The 15525-nt window shown below is 46.5% G+C and overlaps 1 protein-coding gene across 1 annotated transcript; it reads right to left on the minus strand.

Annotated features, from left to right (window-relative positions):
• Positions 1-326: 326 nt before the first annotated feature.
• On the minus strand, positions 327-13970 carry sun1b (Sad1 and UNC84 domain containing 1b). Its single transcript, XM_068749558.1, has 22 exons — positions 13888-13970; positions 9201-9389; positions 8827-9068; positions 8483-8737; positions 8258-8392; positions 7837-7965; positions 6968-7045; positions 6349-6459; positions 6123-6242; positions 5928-6021; positions 5541-5599; positions 5197-5399; positions 4807-5082; positions 4618-4710; positions 4098-4180; positions 3845-3989; positions 3311-3604; positions 3138-3222; positions 2711-2826; positions 2300-2467; positions 2135-2227; positions 327-2055 (listed from the first exon to the last, which is right to left on the minus strand). The coding sequence occupies exons 1-22, from the start codon at positions 13968-13970 to the stop codon at positions 1939-1941; spliced, it is 3168 nt and encodes a 1055-aa protein (XP_068605659.1). The 3' UTR covers positions 327-1938.
• Between the last annotated feature and the right edge of the window lie 1555 nt (positions 13971-15525).

The following is a 15525-nucleotide window of genomic DNA, read 5'->3' on the forward strand; positions in this document are numbered from 1 at the left end:
CCTGGAATGAGCAAATGGGAAAAGGAAATAAGTGTGGCAAAAACCAGGGACAGGGGCGTTGTGTTGCCTTCTTTATCATTTTGGGCCTTTACAGCTGTTTGGTTGGGGACTACTGGATTATTACAAATGCTTCTCCAATATTTTCTTTTCTTTTTTTCCAAATATCTATATTTTATTTCTTTTCACTGAGATGAAGATCAGTCCTACATTTTTTGGGATTTGAAATAAATTATTTCAAAAGATCAATCAAAACCAACTAAAAAGAAATAAACAATCAACTCTGTCTCGAGTTCAATAACTTAGATTTCTTCAAAATTAAAGTCTTTATTGGAATATATCCCAAAGCAAAATACTCTCATGACTGAACAAAATAGCAATTTATCTTTAAAAACAAAAAGTCCCAAGATGTTTCCAAAATGCACTGAAAGCTTTTGACAAAATATACATGCCAGTAACTTAAATCTTGCGATCACTAATGACTTGTTAATAAATAAGATTGTGAACAAGACATCATTTTATACATACATTTTAGATTTCCCCATATAAGCCACCCAAACCCATAACTACAAACCCTCCATTTCAATTAGACAAATTGTGAAGACCTGTGCAACAAACATTTCTCAACCCAGTTGCTGCAGTGCATCCTCTGACATCACAAAAACCAAACACAATGTAGAAAAACTGTAGCTTTACAATAAGGATGGTAACGGGTATTATAAAGCAACACTGACAAAAGCAGATATAAAAGGACAACCTATCAGCGATTAAATGTACATTACATTCCATCATGTGTTCAGAATAGAGGAGCCCACGTGAGGACGTTTAGAACTGAGCAAGGACACAGTCCACTCTTCAGAAGGTAAGAAACAAAAATTAATATCTCGTCTACTTTTGTAGACAAGATATTAATTTTTGTTTTTAAAATCAGTGAGAACTCAAATCTGAAGAGACGAAACTCGTGTAAATCCATAATGCATGTAGGTGTAAGGTTCGCTATGAGCCACATGCTGGAGGAAATCCTCCTTCATCTACTGCATTCAGTGAAGGGTCTCCTATACTCTGAACACGTAGCGCCAAGGTCAGTGGTGAGTAACATAGTGCCGCTGTTGCATTAAAGGACGACTTGCATCAAACCCTCCGGTTCAGAGTCATTTAGTTTATTCAGAGGCTTCTTTAATTCCAGGAGAAAAATATCATAGTTATGGCTCTGATGAAGCACGATGCCAAGTTTCGAATGCAGTGAGGCGTTCTTGTCCAGTTTGATCCAGTCCCGCAGGCTGTACAAACTACACCGCTCCAAGACATGGCGATATATCAGCACAGCATCGCAGACAATGAGGCTTGATCCTGGAAGTAGCTGACTCGGACCAATCCCACAGAGATGCGCTGCCAGAAAAATTATTGTTCAACTCCAGTTAGGAGCTCCTGGCGTGTTGCTCCTTATTGTGCCCTCTCGTGTTTCTTTGTGAGCAACGGGGCTGAACGTGAAATCAAAAAGTTACATGCATGAGTAAAAACATTAAAAAAAAAAAATTCAGATTAAAATGTGAAAGGTGGAGGAGGCTGAATCCCTCACTTCAAGCGCTCGTTTCCCTGGCAACATGGAGTCAATGGACATGTTTGAGCCTGCTGCCCTCATTCAGTGCAAGAGACATTTTATACAATAAAAAAAAAAAGGGGCGCTGGGATCTTAGCTTCTTCTCTGCTCTATTCATCTTCAGCAATTGTTAACAGCCCCCCTCCAAACGTTACTGTGATTCTTCCAATGTTACAAAACATCCGAGCAAGATTCATTCCGGACACGATCCCCACACATCCCTTTAACAATCCACGGCTTCTGTCTTCTTCATGTCCACATAGTTACCATCGAGTCCACTGTATTTTAACAAGCTGGTGCGAGCTATGTACAGATAGTGTTTGTCGTATATACGAGGTCGTTCACCGAGGCCGAGGCTCTCCATGGACTCGGATGCGGTATATGCATGTATATTCTGGGTGACCCCAGTTAGACAGCACCCGCACTTCGATAATCTGGAAGGGTTTGTCATTCTTCTCCTGTGAGAACAGAAAACAATCAGAAGCGGGCCAACAGACCAGGAAATAATTTTTAGTTGAGAGGAGGAGTCTTAAGTACCTTGATGGGAAAGGTTTGCAGTGACTCCCCATCTTCCTGGTATACGTAGTGGCCCAGCAGCGTCCCTTCTTCCTGGTACTCATCATCTAATCCCTGCACGGAAACAAACATTAAAGATCACACTGCTCCACTGACGACTGAGTGTCGAGCTGCAAAACTCCTTACAAGAACAGTGAAGTTGCACGGAGCACTGGTGATGTTTCCGGTGGGAGACATGGCCTTGGGGATGTGCTCCACACAGAAGGATGTCGGTAGGATCCTCATTGACAACCGGATTACCAGGTAGCCCTGAGACCCTTTGAATGCCCAGCAGTTACCTGGGTACACATCAGGCTGAGGAGGAGGGAGAAGAATATACACGTTTGTAAAAGCACCAAATACGTCAAGGTCATTTGTCCCTGAAGGGCAATCTCTAATTCATATTAGTTTCCCAACATTCATTAAATGAAAAAAATACTATAAGTGAAGGAGCAGAAAAAAACTTAAATAAAAAAAGCCCAACATATAGTATTTTTTCTCAAATCTTCATCCTCTTCTTCAGCAACCTTCACATGCTCATTCTCTAATGAGGCTCACCTGGATGACGACGCGCGGCGACTGGGAGAAGTACCAGAGCGGCAGGCCGAACAGACTCATGAGGGCCGTCTTGGTCTCGTACGTCTCAGAGCAGCGAGTGCTGAGGACGCTGCCGCCTGGACACGCACACACGGGGTTAAAAAACACAATCAGAATCAAACCAGGTATATTATGATCGTATGCAGTCTTTCTAGTCTGCTAGGCCATGCCCTCTGTGACACTCCCATCAAGGTCAACAGGCTGCTCAACAACACACATGAAAATGGCGCCTGAGCTTCCACTGTTAATACCTTGCTGTCCTCAAACCGAGCTAATGCCTGCCCCCCTCATCGTGTAGGCGATGCACACGCTGGACACGCTGCTGCTTCTAATCCCTGCTCCGAGTGACCGTCTAATGGCCCTGGATGGACCGGCACTGGTTTCCTACCTCCAGACTCCAGGGCGTAGTCGACCAGGCCTGTTCTATCCTGGGAGTAGATCCTCAAGGCGTTTTGGACAATCAGCTTAACTTGCTGCGGTCGAAAGCACAACACAAATGAAAGAACGTGATTTAGAAACGCAGCAACAGCATCAGAATGAGATGTAATCCGAGTTCATTACCTCTTCTGTCAGTCCCTCGCTGGCAGCAGCGTGCTGGACGGTGCTGGTTACCGTCTTAACGATGGCTTTGGCTTGAGACTCCGCTCCACCACGCGTTTGGCTGAGGTCGAGCTGCAGGGATACGTTTCTCAGGATGTTCGTCTCCAGTGAGGCCAGCGAGGCCTGCAGGTCCGGCGTGCTCACGTAACGCCGGGACAGCCAGAGGACCAGAGACTCGGGCACCTCTCCGGACTCGCTGCCGTAGAACAGCGCCCGCAGCTCCTTACGAACCTGGGATGACACCTGGGTTGATATCTGGAAAAGGGATTGACAGAAATGTAAAGAAAGCAGACATGGATGTTTGTGTGAATGCAGTGAGCGAGTGAATGTCGGTGAATTGGCCGCCTCGCCCCTGTCATCTCACCAAGCATGGAGTGAATGAATAATGCACATAGAATGTAAAGCGTCTTTGAGTATCTAGAAAAGCGCTTTATAAAATCAATGCATTATTATTATTGATGAAGCCAAATAAGAATCAGTGTTCATGTTACTCACCGTCTCCTGCAACATGCCCAGCTGCTCACACTTGCCCCTGCATCCCATAACACCCTGCAGGTCCTGTCTGATTCGGCCCAGCTCCGCCTCAAGTCTCTGTACCTCCGACAGCAAAGCATCATGGTCCTCCTGCTTGACACCAACACTAATCGAAAGACAGACAAATCGGCTGACAATCTACTCTCACAAAACATAAACACATAAAAATTAAGAACGAGGCAGCGCGTGCGCCCGAGGCTTTACTTCTTCTCACCTGGCAGAGAGAGTGTCTGCTGCTGTGGTGATATCCTTTCTCTCCCTCTCCTGCTTAAACTGCTGCTGTTTCTGCTGCAACTCCTACAACACATAACATGGGGGGGGGGTCAGATGAAAACTGCTAAGTTCCTAACAGACAAACCGAAACAATAATTATAGTGAAGACAATTTTCCATGAAGACTCGTCCATTAGATTTCTGATACAGCATCAATGATCTGCCTTCATGCCCGTCGTTTGTCCTCACCTGTCTGATCATGTCTTCTTCAGGCTATTGGTTTCTATCTGGGCGTCTCACTAGAATAATGAGACTCATTCGTCACCATTAATAATATTTTGATGGCTTATGTCTTGTGCTGGCTGGATTTGATGACTTATCTGCTCATGTATGCTTTTCTTTGTAGATTGGAATTATAAGACCCCCCCCCCCCCCCAATAATTCAGTCCTCTGGCCACATTCTCACAAGCATTCTGCATGTTTTCAAGTCATTTGTTGTAGTTAAGAATGCGATCCACACACCTCCGTTTTGACAGCCAGAGCACTTAGCAGCAGTTGTACATCAGCCAGCCGTGTCTCCTGACTTTCCTGCTGCAGCTTCTGCTGCTCTGCACTCTGAACGGAGCACAGATGAAGAAAACCAAAGTGATATACACACTAAACGTTTTAGCATTACTCCTGTAACGCCACACTCCTCCTCCTTTTTATTACCCGTGTTCTGTGGACGTTCATCTGCACCAGTTCTCCCTGCATCACGCCGAGTCTCTGCTCCAGCAGGGAAGACACCCACGTTCCCAGGCTCTCCCTGTCAGTCTGAGTGTGGAGGCGCTCTCTCAGGGTGTTATACAGAACAAGAATATCACTGCGGTACTGCTCCTGCTTCTGGTCACCCTGCTGGACTCGCTCCCACAGCAGGGCTAGCCGGCGCTCCATGTGCTCCAGTCGCTCCAAGTCCAAACCAGAGAGCGCCAAAGGGCGGAGCATTGGCTGAGGAGAACAAATGAGTAAAAACCGGTTCAAATGTTTTGGCTACTTGTGAACCAACTCTGCATTGCAGCAGACACGCACACTGACAAGAATGATTTCGTCGCTTTCTCTTACTGGTCCCTGTGAGACCGGCGTGGCGGGGGTTTGTTCCACCAGAGTCTCCCGTGCAGCAGCGGGACCAGATGCAGGAACCGGAGAAGAAGCTGGCACCAAGATAGACAGGAAAGTGAAGGCAGAGGCCGGATGCCACTCAGTCAGGTTTACTGCTGGAAGGTAGGCAAGCAGGGCAGCAGTGGACGGACCCCACAACCATAGCGCTGCACACAGACAAAGATAAATGTGCTAGAGTGTTGTTGCTCTGTCAGAATGTTTGAGCGGTGTGGGGGTCAGAGAGGCTGGCCTGAATCTGTACTGGATAAACGGCATTAATCAGGAACAGTCAAATCTTGGAAACTCACCGAGGAGGAGCAGAAAAGGCAAAAGGAACAGTAGGAGCCTCCAGAGTATTGGAAGACATCTGAAACACAGTCGCACAACAATCAGATAAAGACACAAACCGGCAGGTTGTTTATAAAAAATAAAATAAAAAAACTCCTGAACAGCATAAACTGTTCTTTATGCCAGTACAGTTAGTATTACCAGTCGAACCGTCATGGAAAACTGGCTTAGCTAGAAGAATGAGAAGTAATGTCAGTACCATTGTTGTAATTTTTAGAACTGATATAAAAACATCTGCATTGTGCAGACAGCAGGGGAGAGTTGAATATTCATCCTGCTGCTTCATTTTCACTTTGTCATTTGAAACATTCACATATTAACAGAGGAAAAGGAGGAAAGGCTTTTACCGTGTCAGAAAGAAGACGTTCAGGACAGACATGAGGGACGCCAACTGGTACCATCCCGTAGCAAGAAACCACAAGAGTCCTCTCCCCGCCGTCACTGGGTAGGTTTAATGAATATAAAAATACAAACGCATACAGAGAGTAAGAGTACAGTCGCACCATGCTGTGAAAGGAGACATTTCTAGAATCACATCTAACCTGGAGCTACCAGGAGCCTCCAGGACAGCGCCAGCAGCCTCTGCATCACCGTCCCAGCGGCAGATGCCAGCGCTCTGCCTGCTGCCACCACGCAGTACCCCGGCTGGAGGAGGCAGTGACCTGGAGGGCGGCGCCAACGAGGGTTTGGTTAACGGGTTTTAAATGGAGTACAACTATAAACTATCTTCATAACAGTGCATCATCAACATAGGAGGTGCTAGTTAACCTGTGTAAGCTAGGACGCTGCACAGAGCCCCCGCCAGGCGGCGACGCCTGGAGGAATGTTCGAGGAGGACGGTGTGTGTCTTGGAATGCCGTTTGCCTTTACAGTCATCACCTGTGCACGGCGAAAACATGCGCCATGGGCAAACGGGAAACACAAAAGCAGCAAACGAAAAGATGAGAAAGCGTAAAACTGAAGTAAAAACCACGCAACAGAAATACAAACGGAGAATGAATGACAACAACATGCATATTATTTAAAAAACACAAGTGGCCCGCTTTTAGGCAGCGTGATGTTTATAACAACATGCTTTTTGTCACTGCATTGTAATTATTGGCAGAATTACAGATGCGATGAATTGATGAAACCTTTGTCAACCAAAAACACAAAACAAAATCAACAGCCTGTAAACAGGTGCGGAACAAGCAGCACAAATATTTCACCGGGGTGTTATCTAACCCCTTAAAATCGGTTTGGATGACTAACATGTCTGAAAGAGACGCATCTGCAGGTTAAAGCTGTTCACACAACCTCTGCTCACTCAGGTCACGCATATAATTAACTCCGTCGATCACAGCTACAATAAGAAAACATACGTGTGTGTGTGTGTGTGCGCACTTACAGAGGGAACCATTGAGATGCGCTGCGTCTTCAGTGACCAAACCTTCCACGTTCATTCTTCCACAAAAACTGGAGTGAGCTGCAAAACACACAACACATGTATTTACAACAACAGCATGGTGTGTGAGAAGAGAATGGAATGAATGGATGAAGAAGAATGAATGCTCATGCCGCCAGTCCAGATCGTGATGTAGAAAAGGAGAAGAAGAGGATGGGCTGTGACTGCTTGAAACAAGAAATAAGGAAGCACTGAAGTTCAGGGGATCAAATTCTTCTGTGAAAATCAGGAGAAGACGAGAAATAAAACCGTCCTTGTGAAAATTACAGCCGTTTAACTTTAAAACTAACCCAGACCAAAACTTGGTGGGCTGAAGGAAACCCCCACCCGAACGTGAACACTAAGGTCATAATTGAGACAGGAGTCAGGATGTCACTTTAGTTCTGCTTCATTTAAACATTTATAATATATATATATACAGAAAGCGTGACCTACCCACTCACACACATTCAAATGTGCCCATGCGGAAACAGTGGGATCTTTGCAGGATCAATAGGCCTATTCTGGGAAACCAATGTCAAGGGATGTAAAACAATCACCTCATTGGGGATAGGGGTCTGGTACACGCACCATCATCCCGACTGATGGGACATAAGTTCAACCAAGACTAGAGAACGTCACGGATGTTTGGAGATGTGCACAGTTTTGATTTTATTTCTAGTATTTTCTAGTATTCCTCCTTCAGAAATAGAGTGTGAAAGCAGAGGCTGGATGGAGGGAAGAAAAAGAACGTCCCTCAACTTGAGGCTTGAGCATAGAAAGGAGAGAAATGGTGACAAGTAAACAGAGGTCAGGAGCCTCACGGCGAGTACCTTGTCCTTCATAGCCTTTATCCCTGTAGCTCATTGCTCTGTGGAGCATAGCCCGCTTCATCAGCGACAGCCGGGACAAACTGAAGGAAGCTGCGCGTGTCATCGTGTCTGAAAGTGATGAAAAAACACCTGGTGGGACCCCCGCCCCCCCCCCACCACACACACACACACACAATCACCATTAGTCCAAATGGAACATTCATGGATCCAACCCTTCATAAAGATTCACTCCAATGGTTCTTTAGCCGCCACTTGGGCAACCCTTTACGAAGTTAATCTGTTACCGGTAATACAATAATAGGCATGATGGTAGCCCGTTTTTCTCCTCAGGATCCCCGAGAGCTGCCACAGCAAAGGGACGGAGACCAAAAACAGAAACTGCTAATTATTAATGAGCAAAGAACATCCAATTGAACTTTACCTTTTCCTGGGGGGCTCGTAACTCTTGACCGCAGCCAGACCACGCTGCGGAAGAGCAGGGTGACCAAGGACACTACGGGGGCCAGTGCTCGTTTGCTGTAGCGCACACAGGTGTTAGACATGGACACCAGGACACCTGGGGACACAGGACACTAGCCATTATGCACAACGACTCCTCCCAGCTCCAGTAATGACGACGTCCAGCAGTTAAAAGGCAGCAGTGCACCTGTCTTGTTCCTCCGAGTTCTGTCTCTGCTGTATATGCTTGTGCACGGAGAAGATGAAAAAGAGAGCGCATCCGAGGACGCTTCTGCGGCACGAGATGATGAACACGATGTAGAGGACCGCGTGAGACAGGAGTCCGTCTTCGGAGAGTGTGAAGAGCAGTCTTTGCAGATGTAGCCGTTGTGGAGCGACGCGTGGGACTTCGAAGCATCGCCGTTAAAACTGGGCGAGCCGTGGTCAGCAGTGAGGCTCCTCCCTGCAGACGCAAAGATGGAGGACCGCTGAATTTCCAAGATGCCTACGCAACATGCGTGATAAAACGTTCGTCTGGTTCCCACAACTGACCCCAGTGTCCATCCACAGAACTGGCGGTGGCGGCGGTGACGGTGCGCTGCCTCATGTGAGCGTGGTCCAGGGTGGAGGCGAGCAGAGCCGCGTCAGACGTGGCGTAGGACTCCTGGGTGACGCTGCCGTAAATGGGGGTGTTGACAGCCGAGAAGGAGAGCGTTTTCCTCGGCGTGGCGAGTTGGCTCAACGATAAAGACAGGCCGCCGGAAGCAGACTGCAGCTTTTTGCCCCGTAACGTACTGGAAGAGATTTGTTTTCCACATTTAGCCATTTTAGTCCTCAAAAAGGGAATGAACGGCTCTCAAGGTCAGACAGAAAGTAAAAACGACTTCCTCTCCGACCAGCCGGTCAGAGAGCACCGCCGGTCTCACCGTGTCTCCCTCCTGGTGCTGCTGTAGCTACTGCCGTGGCTCTTGGAGTCGAGAGCCGCGCTCTCGTCGGCATAGTGACCGGCGCTGTTCTGGAGACGAAGGCTTCGCCGTGACATCCTGGGTGACTCATAAACAGCAGCGATCTGGTGTTCCCGCTCAAACTCTAACGCTGAAGTGGAGTAGCTGGAGCTGAGACAGAGAAGAGGGAGAAACGGCAGGAGGAGAAAGAGAGGGAGAGAAAAAGGGAGCTTCAATGAAGGGAGGCTGTGAAATGTTAATCCAAAGGCGTGATTCTCGTAGAAAACAACTTCCTACCATAAATTAATACTGCACAACAATATCCTGAAGTATCACCCTGCTCAGCCTCAGAAAAACTTCACAATTAACAAACAACAACAAACAGCATCAGCAGACCCGTCGGAGCGCTGCCATTCCCCGACAGCGGGAGAGACGGGAAGCGAGGAGAAAGCAAAAACAATCGACACACCGTACCTTTAGAAAACAAAGAGAGCCAGGTGGACATCCAAAAGCATGCTGGGATACTGGGAAAAGTATCGGACGCGAGTTGGAGCGAAACAAAGAGACTGCTTTTGGACAAACGGAAGGCGCCGTGCAGCTGTGACTCAGAACCACTCCCACATGGCAGGGCAGGCACGCACAGTCGCAGCCAACAGTCAGGCGCCACTTTATGCAACAAGCCAGCGATTGTAAAATCCACTGGAGCATCGGCCTCACGCTGCAGCAGTGAGGCCGACAGCGTTTTACTTGGAGCTACTACCGGTAACGCGTGCTGTTCAATCAATTATAAGAATATAAAAACCTCGTTAGCCTGTCTTTACGGGCTCTTTGGATCACCGTGTGGCTCAACAAGGTCAGACTGCATTAGTCCACAGACATACGGGGGGCGGGGGAAGGAGGAGGAGGAGGAGCAGTTTATCTGCCAATGGCTGGAGAAGGATCAACTTCCTGCCAGACTCTTAAGGGGGGGGGGGGGGGGAGCCGCTTGATTAAATCGGTGAAAAGGCACTCAAGTCTCCTTAGAGCCCCTTTAGATCACTCAGAACGTACACACACAACAGATGATAAACTCAGCATCAACTGTATGTGCATGCATGCGTGTGTGTGTGTGTGTGTGTGTGTGTGCACGTTCTTCTGTGGCTAAACCTTGAGGATTACTCTTCCTCTGGGAGCCAATTATGAGCTTTCATTTCTGTCTCGCTCCTCCCACAACCAGCATTTCTCTGAACATAGTTTCCACAAAAAAAAAAAAAACCCACAAACGTGAACATTCATCTCTCCAATTGTGTTTAGCCCACCCTCTCCTATTGTCACAGATGCAGCTACGCCAAACTAAAAGCACAGAACCTCACGGTGAAACAAGAGGATCTGTTGAGGAATTCATCAAGAGCTTCGTGTTTATAATCATTTGCTGCACCACCTCTTGCTCTTCCATTATCTTATTGCCTTACTGGTAATTATAAATTTGTAATTCAAATCTTGGAGAGAAAAAAAAAAAGCAGGACAGTGCAGTTGGATTTGAATAACAAACTTTATAGACTATAACGTTCATTTTAGTCAGTCATTTAATTGAAATAACAGTCAATCCAGTGAGTCCAGATTCCAATAAAAACACTTCTTCATTCACAAACCTGTGTTCAGGTGCAGAGATAGGAATCTCAATAAAGCGTGCATCTAAATTATAGAAGATTCTTGCACATTAGAGAAACCCCTATCTGTATTACCCACGCTGTTCTCATGCAGCTTTAAGCAAAAAGAAATCTGTATTGCTGCATGTGGTTTGTGTCTGTCTGGTCAGGTTCATCACTAGTTAGTAATAGTAGCAGAAACAGGCTTGTATAGAACCGTCATACTTTCATCTTTTCGAGGGACGCCTGAGCAAACCAGACATTTGATCCGATTTCCAGCAGAAAAGAAACCTGCTGTAAGGCTGACTGTTGTATTTGTTTGCATATGTATTCATTTGTGATATTTAACATATCCCATCTACAAGTCAAATCATGCCCCATTTCCTAGATTGAGATTCCAACCGCTAACAGTGAATGGCAGGGCTAAAAGTGTGTGTGTGTGTGTGAAAGAAAGCAGACGTGTCTGTGTGTCACCTGCAGCTACACACAATCATTAAATTGAGCCTTCTGGTCGACAGCAACCCACTTTCTAGTTTCCATCAAAAATATAATAAAAGATCTAAAAACTGATGTAATAATGTATCCCAGCAACTCTATGTTTAATCAGTTTTCAAATTCATTCCTGTTTTTCTGGCTATACTTATTGATTTGTGTGCCACTCTCCCCCCAGGCAGCTCCCACGCCCTGCATCGCTGGTAAAAATAGAGACGTGAAGAAGACGCAGATGATGATGAAGACTTTACAGTACTGAGATAGATTCCTGGAATCCCTTATGTAACACGGAAGCTTTAATACTCTTCCCACACTTAGTAGGTACAGCTGGCTTTGGTTCAGGTCTACACAAAGCATGAGATCAGATAGGAATCCACATTTCAGTGGCTAAGCGTTTGTATATATATATACAATTGGAAAAACAGAAAACTTCTAGAAATGTCTGTTGTGACTTTGAAAGCACTAACTTTGTGCAAGAGTACGATCAGACCAGATGCAAAACATTTTCCGCTTGTCAACACTTCTCCAGTCTTTTGGCGTCCACAGACGGACACATGCAGCCTCAGATCTGCGACGGTTCGTCTGTCAATTGACGAGAAAAGTCCAACCAGAGGCCCAGCCTTACTGACCCACTTCTACATCATGAAATATGAAAGGGTAGGTGTGGGTAATGCAGGACTCACTCCGCTTCCAGTGGGCAGATGGCTGCAGTTTGTGTCTCTCAAGAGGGGGGGGGGGTTCAGATCAACTGTGAACCACAAACTAAGACCGTCCCCACTATTTGAAGCGAGGGCAAAGATCACATTCCAACCTTTTCGTCATGTAGAGCATGATGCATTTTAGTTTTCCCCCCTAAAAGGCTTCAATTTTCAGATTGATAATTGTAAAATATGAATGAATACTTCAGCATTACCACTTAGATTTAAACAAACGTCTACGGAGCATTTTAAATCCAGAACTAAAACACATTTGACCTGATTTTTTATTATAACCTGTGACTTACATCGGATAAAAGTGTTGGTCTCTATTCTTAAGAGAACAACTCAGAAAACATTCAAATTCAAAGACTAAATCCTTGTTGGAGGACAAATCTATGAATGAGTCTCCCCCCCGTTGCATTTACAGTATTAATCACACCAACAAAAGCTTTGTTCGTCCAAGTTGCAGCAGCGGTATGCATGCGAGACAGAAACAGAGGGCGACTGGCTGGCTCCCTACACCTCTTTTATCCCAGACCTTTCAATGACACAAAACCCGTCACTGCTCTTTTGAGTCCTGACAACAGATGGCCAACGGTTTCTTCCACCTGTCCCCGTCCGTCCCTGCAGCGCTCTCTCTCGTATTCAGTGTTCTGTAGACCATAGACCCGCCAAAGTCTTATCACTATCCGCTGTTGGACTCTGGGATGGGGCTCGATATAGTTTTTTTGTACTTTGAACTTGGAGAGAATGAATTTACTCTCTGGCTGTAGTTTACTGGAGGCTATTATTTCTCAGGAGAATCATCAGCCGCTCTGCTGTAATACTCACAGACCAACACGAAGCACAGATCTCTCAACTAGCTGGTCACACAGCAGAAACTATTAAACTAATCCCGGGATCAAGGCCACAGATGTGACCGTGTGGTCCATTAATAGCTTCTCAGCTGACCACGTTCAAAGTGACACGATAAGCGTGTTCCAGCCTATCCGTCTACCTGGCACACGCCTAACAAGTCTTTGTGGATTCATCTACCTTCGCCTCGGCATACAGTGCGACTCACAAGACTGGTTTCAAAGACTGGATTTTACATTATGGGAACGTTTCTGCGTAAATACGTTCAATGGAATAATAACGATGTTTCCGGTTACTTTCTGCTGAAATGTGTAAAAACAACCAACCAGCTGTGAATTTCTGTGTTGCAGACACACTTTTACATCGACATGAAAACACACAAGAAGCAACTTTCTGGGTGGTAATAACAATGTAATTACAACCAGTATGAGTACAGGAGCGCCTGATATGTCATCTAATCCAAATGACAATATCCTATGACGATAACACAATGACCCAATCTGACTGAGGCTGAACTTGTTCTGCTGGGTGATAAACGACTCTAATGTTCGCCTGCTGACAGCGAGTCTCATCAAACCACAGTTGTCAACCCAGTGAGAGGTATTTATTCAAACGCCTTTTACACGTTCAGACTTTCACTTAAATTATGGTATACTTTCAGTCATGCAATAACTCCTTCACAGTGTTTCAAGCATGAGGCAGCATGAACAGCAGGCATCGGACAAGGCAAAAATCACCGCCCCGCGTGTACAAACCCTCCTGGTGAGGTGTCACCCACGCCGACCGCATGATCTGTGAGGAGGCATTCAATGGGAATATGAAGTAGATGGTCAACAAGGCATTTTGAGAGCTTTTAAAACTGATTAAATGTGACTGCTCCGTCTTAACGTCAATTTGTATTCAAATGTAAGATCCGGGACTGTGTGGAGTCACAGGCTACAGGTTAAATTCCACGGGTCCGACTGCTTAAAGCTGCAGCCAGCGCTGGAGTCTCACCTGAGGGAGTAGGTATAGCCGGTGTTCTCCGGAGCACACTGAGGCGGTGTGTATGTGTGCAATTGAGAAAAATCCATGGTCATTCTTCTTTGTTTAGACTGCAAGAGTCAGGACGCAGAGGACAGGACTCTTTAGCCAAAGCAGACATGGTGAGACCGGGATCACAAGCACACACACCAACTTCCACACACACACACTCACAAAGGGGACACATGCATGGCCTCGCTCATCCCGTCGCTTGCAGACGAGATTTGTTCTGCTAATCGGTCTGCCACCGATTGCATTTAAAAAAACAGAATCATTCCTCCATCCACACGTAAAACTAAACCCAGCCTCTCCACAGTTCTACAGCGTTTCTCTAGTCTGCCCTCGTTTCGATGAAGGCCCAGCAGTGGCAGGCAGAATGGGAGCTGCTGGACTGACCTGACCCTGCACGTCGGCTCAAACACCGACGCTGCGAGCCGTGACTCGTCTTTTCTCCTCTGGTTAACAAAACAGCAACAGAGAGGAATGACCGTCCCCCGTCCCTCACCGGGACAGATACTGCCTACGGGGACTGCTTGGGTAAGCGCCACACACTGCACTATGAAACCAAATTAAACAGTAAGGGGTGGGGCTCCAGATTCATCTTTCGGGAAGTCATGTGACATTAATTCAGGATTCAAGTAACAGGTTCAACAAACACCAGGCCATGCAAGTGTACCACAAACACGCACCTACTGCCTCAGCATGCCACAGCAACACTTCTGAACACAGACCGTATTTCTCCTGTTTGTTTTGTAGGCTCATTTACGCAAACAACCTGCGACCAAAGGGGGGGGGGGGGGGGCTGTCTACAATTTAACTAAAACACAACTGAGGACATTCCCACTGTCCCAATGCTAAATTTAAACGCCGCGTATTTAAGCAGCGGCGTCATTCATGAAAGCGCCGAAAGGCTGGCGCTACGACGCGCGTTTCCCACCGCAGATCAAATAACGATCACGCAAAATCCCTGTCAAAATACGCACGAACTGCCGCGTATGATATTTACTAGTTATGATGTCACAGACGTGACCAAAGCAGCCAAAAAAAAAAAAGGGCCGGAGATCGCCTTAGATGCGCGTAAATGAGCGCAGCAAGAACAAACTTAATCCGCGTAAAACGAAATGGACACATTCACAACCAAACTGTAGCTCCGTGTCGCTAACACACGTCAACTTGCCCGCGTGTCTGGAGTCCGTGTATGTTATTATTATTATTCCTTAAATCCTTAATCCAAAGGGGCGCAAAAACAATCCGGATGTGAACGTCACGGAAAATGCGTAAACTTGTGCCAGCATCCCGCCGCACGGAAACGCAAAGGTGACCCAGCTACAGATGCTCAGATCCTTCTCTTATTACTATTATTTATTTTTCCCCAGCAAGAAAACGAAACCGTTTGCAAGTATCCTCCGGTTGTTATGCTGGTGCAAAATAAGAAGATTTCCAAAATGGCTTCCCGAGTGTAACAAAGCCAGAAGGATCGCTGCTGAGCTGATCCTCCCACCTCTCAAGCCTCTGTTGTCGGCCGGGCCGCACTTTGTTTTGAATCTAATGCGGGAATCGAATGCGGGAATCGAATGCGGGAATCCAATGCGGGAACGCAGCCCTGGTGCG

The sequence above is a fragment of the Brachionichthys hirsutus genome, chromosome 16 (genome assembly GCF_040956055.1).
Source record: "Brachionichthys hirsutus isolate HB-005 chromosome 16, CSIRO-AGI_Bhir_v1, whole genome shotgun sequence".
Taxonomy (NCBI): Eukaryota; Metazoa; Chordata; class Actinopteri; order Lophiiformes; family Brachionichthyidae; genus Brachionichthys; species Brachionichthys hirsutus.

Bases quoted from the DNA above. Each gene is read 5' to 3' on its own strand.
- sun1b (XM_068749558.1), bottom strand. From the start codon at position 13,970: ATGACCATGGATTTTTCTCAATTGCACACATACACACCGCCTCAGTGT. The intron at 6,460-6,967 runs GTAAGTGCGCAC...CGCCGTGCACAG, and splicing joins GCATCTCAATGGTTCCCTCT to GTGATGACTGTAAAGGCAAA. The intron at 6,022-6,122 runs GTTAGATGTGAT...AAACCTACCCAG, and splicing joins GAGGCTCCTGGTAGCTCCAG to TGACGGCGGGGAGAGGACTC.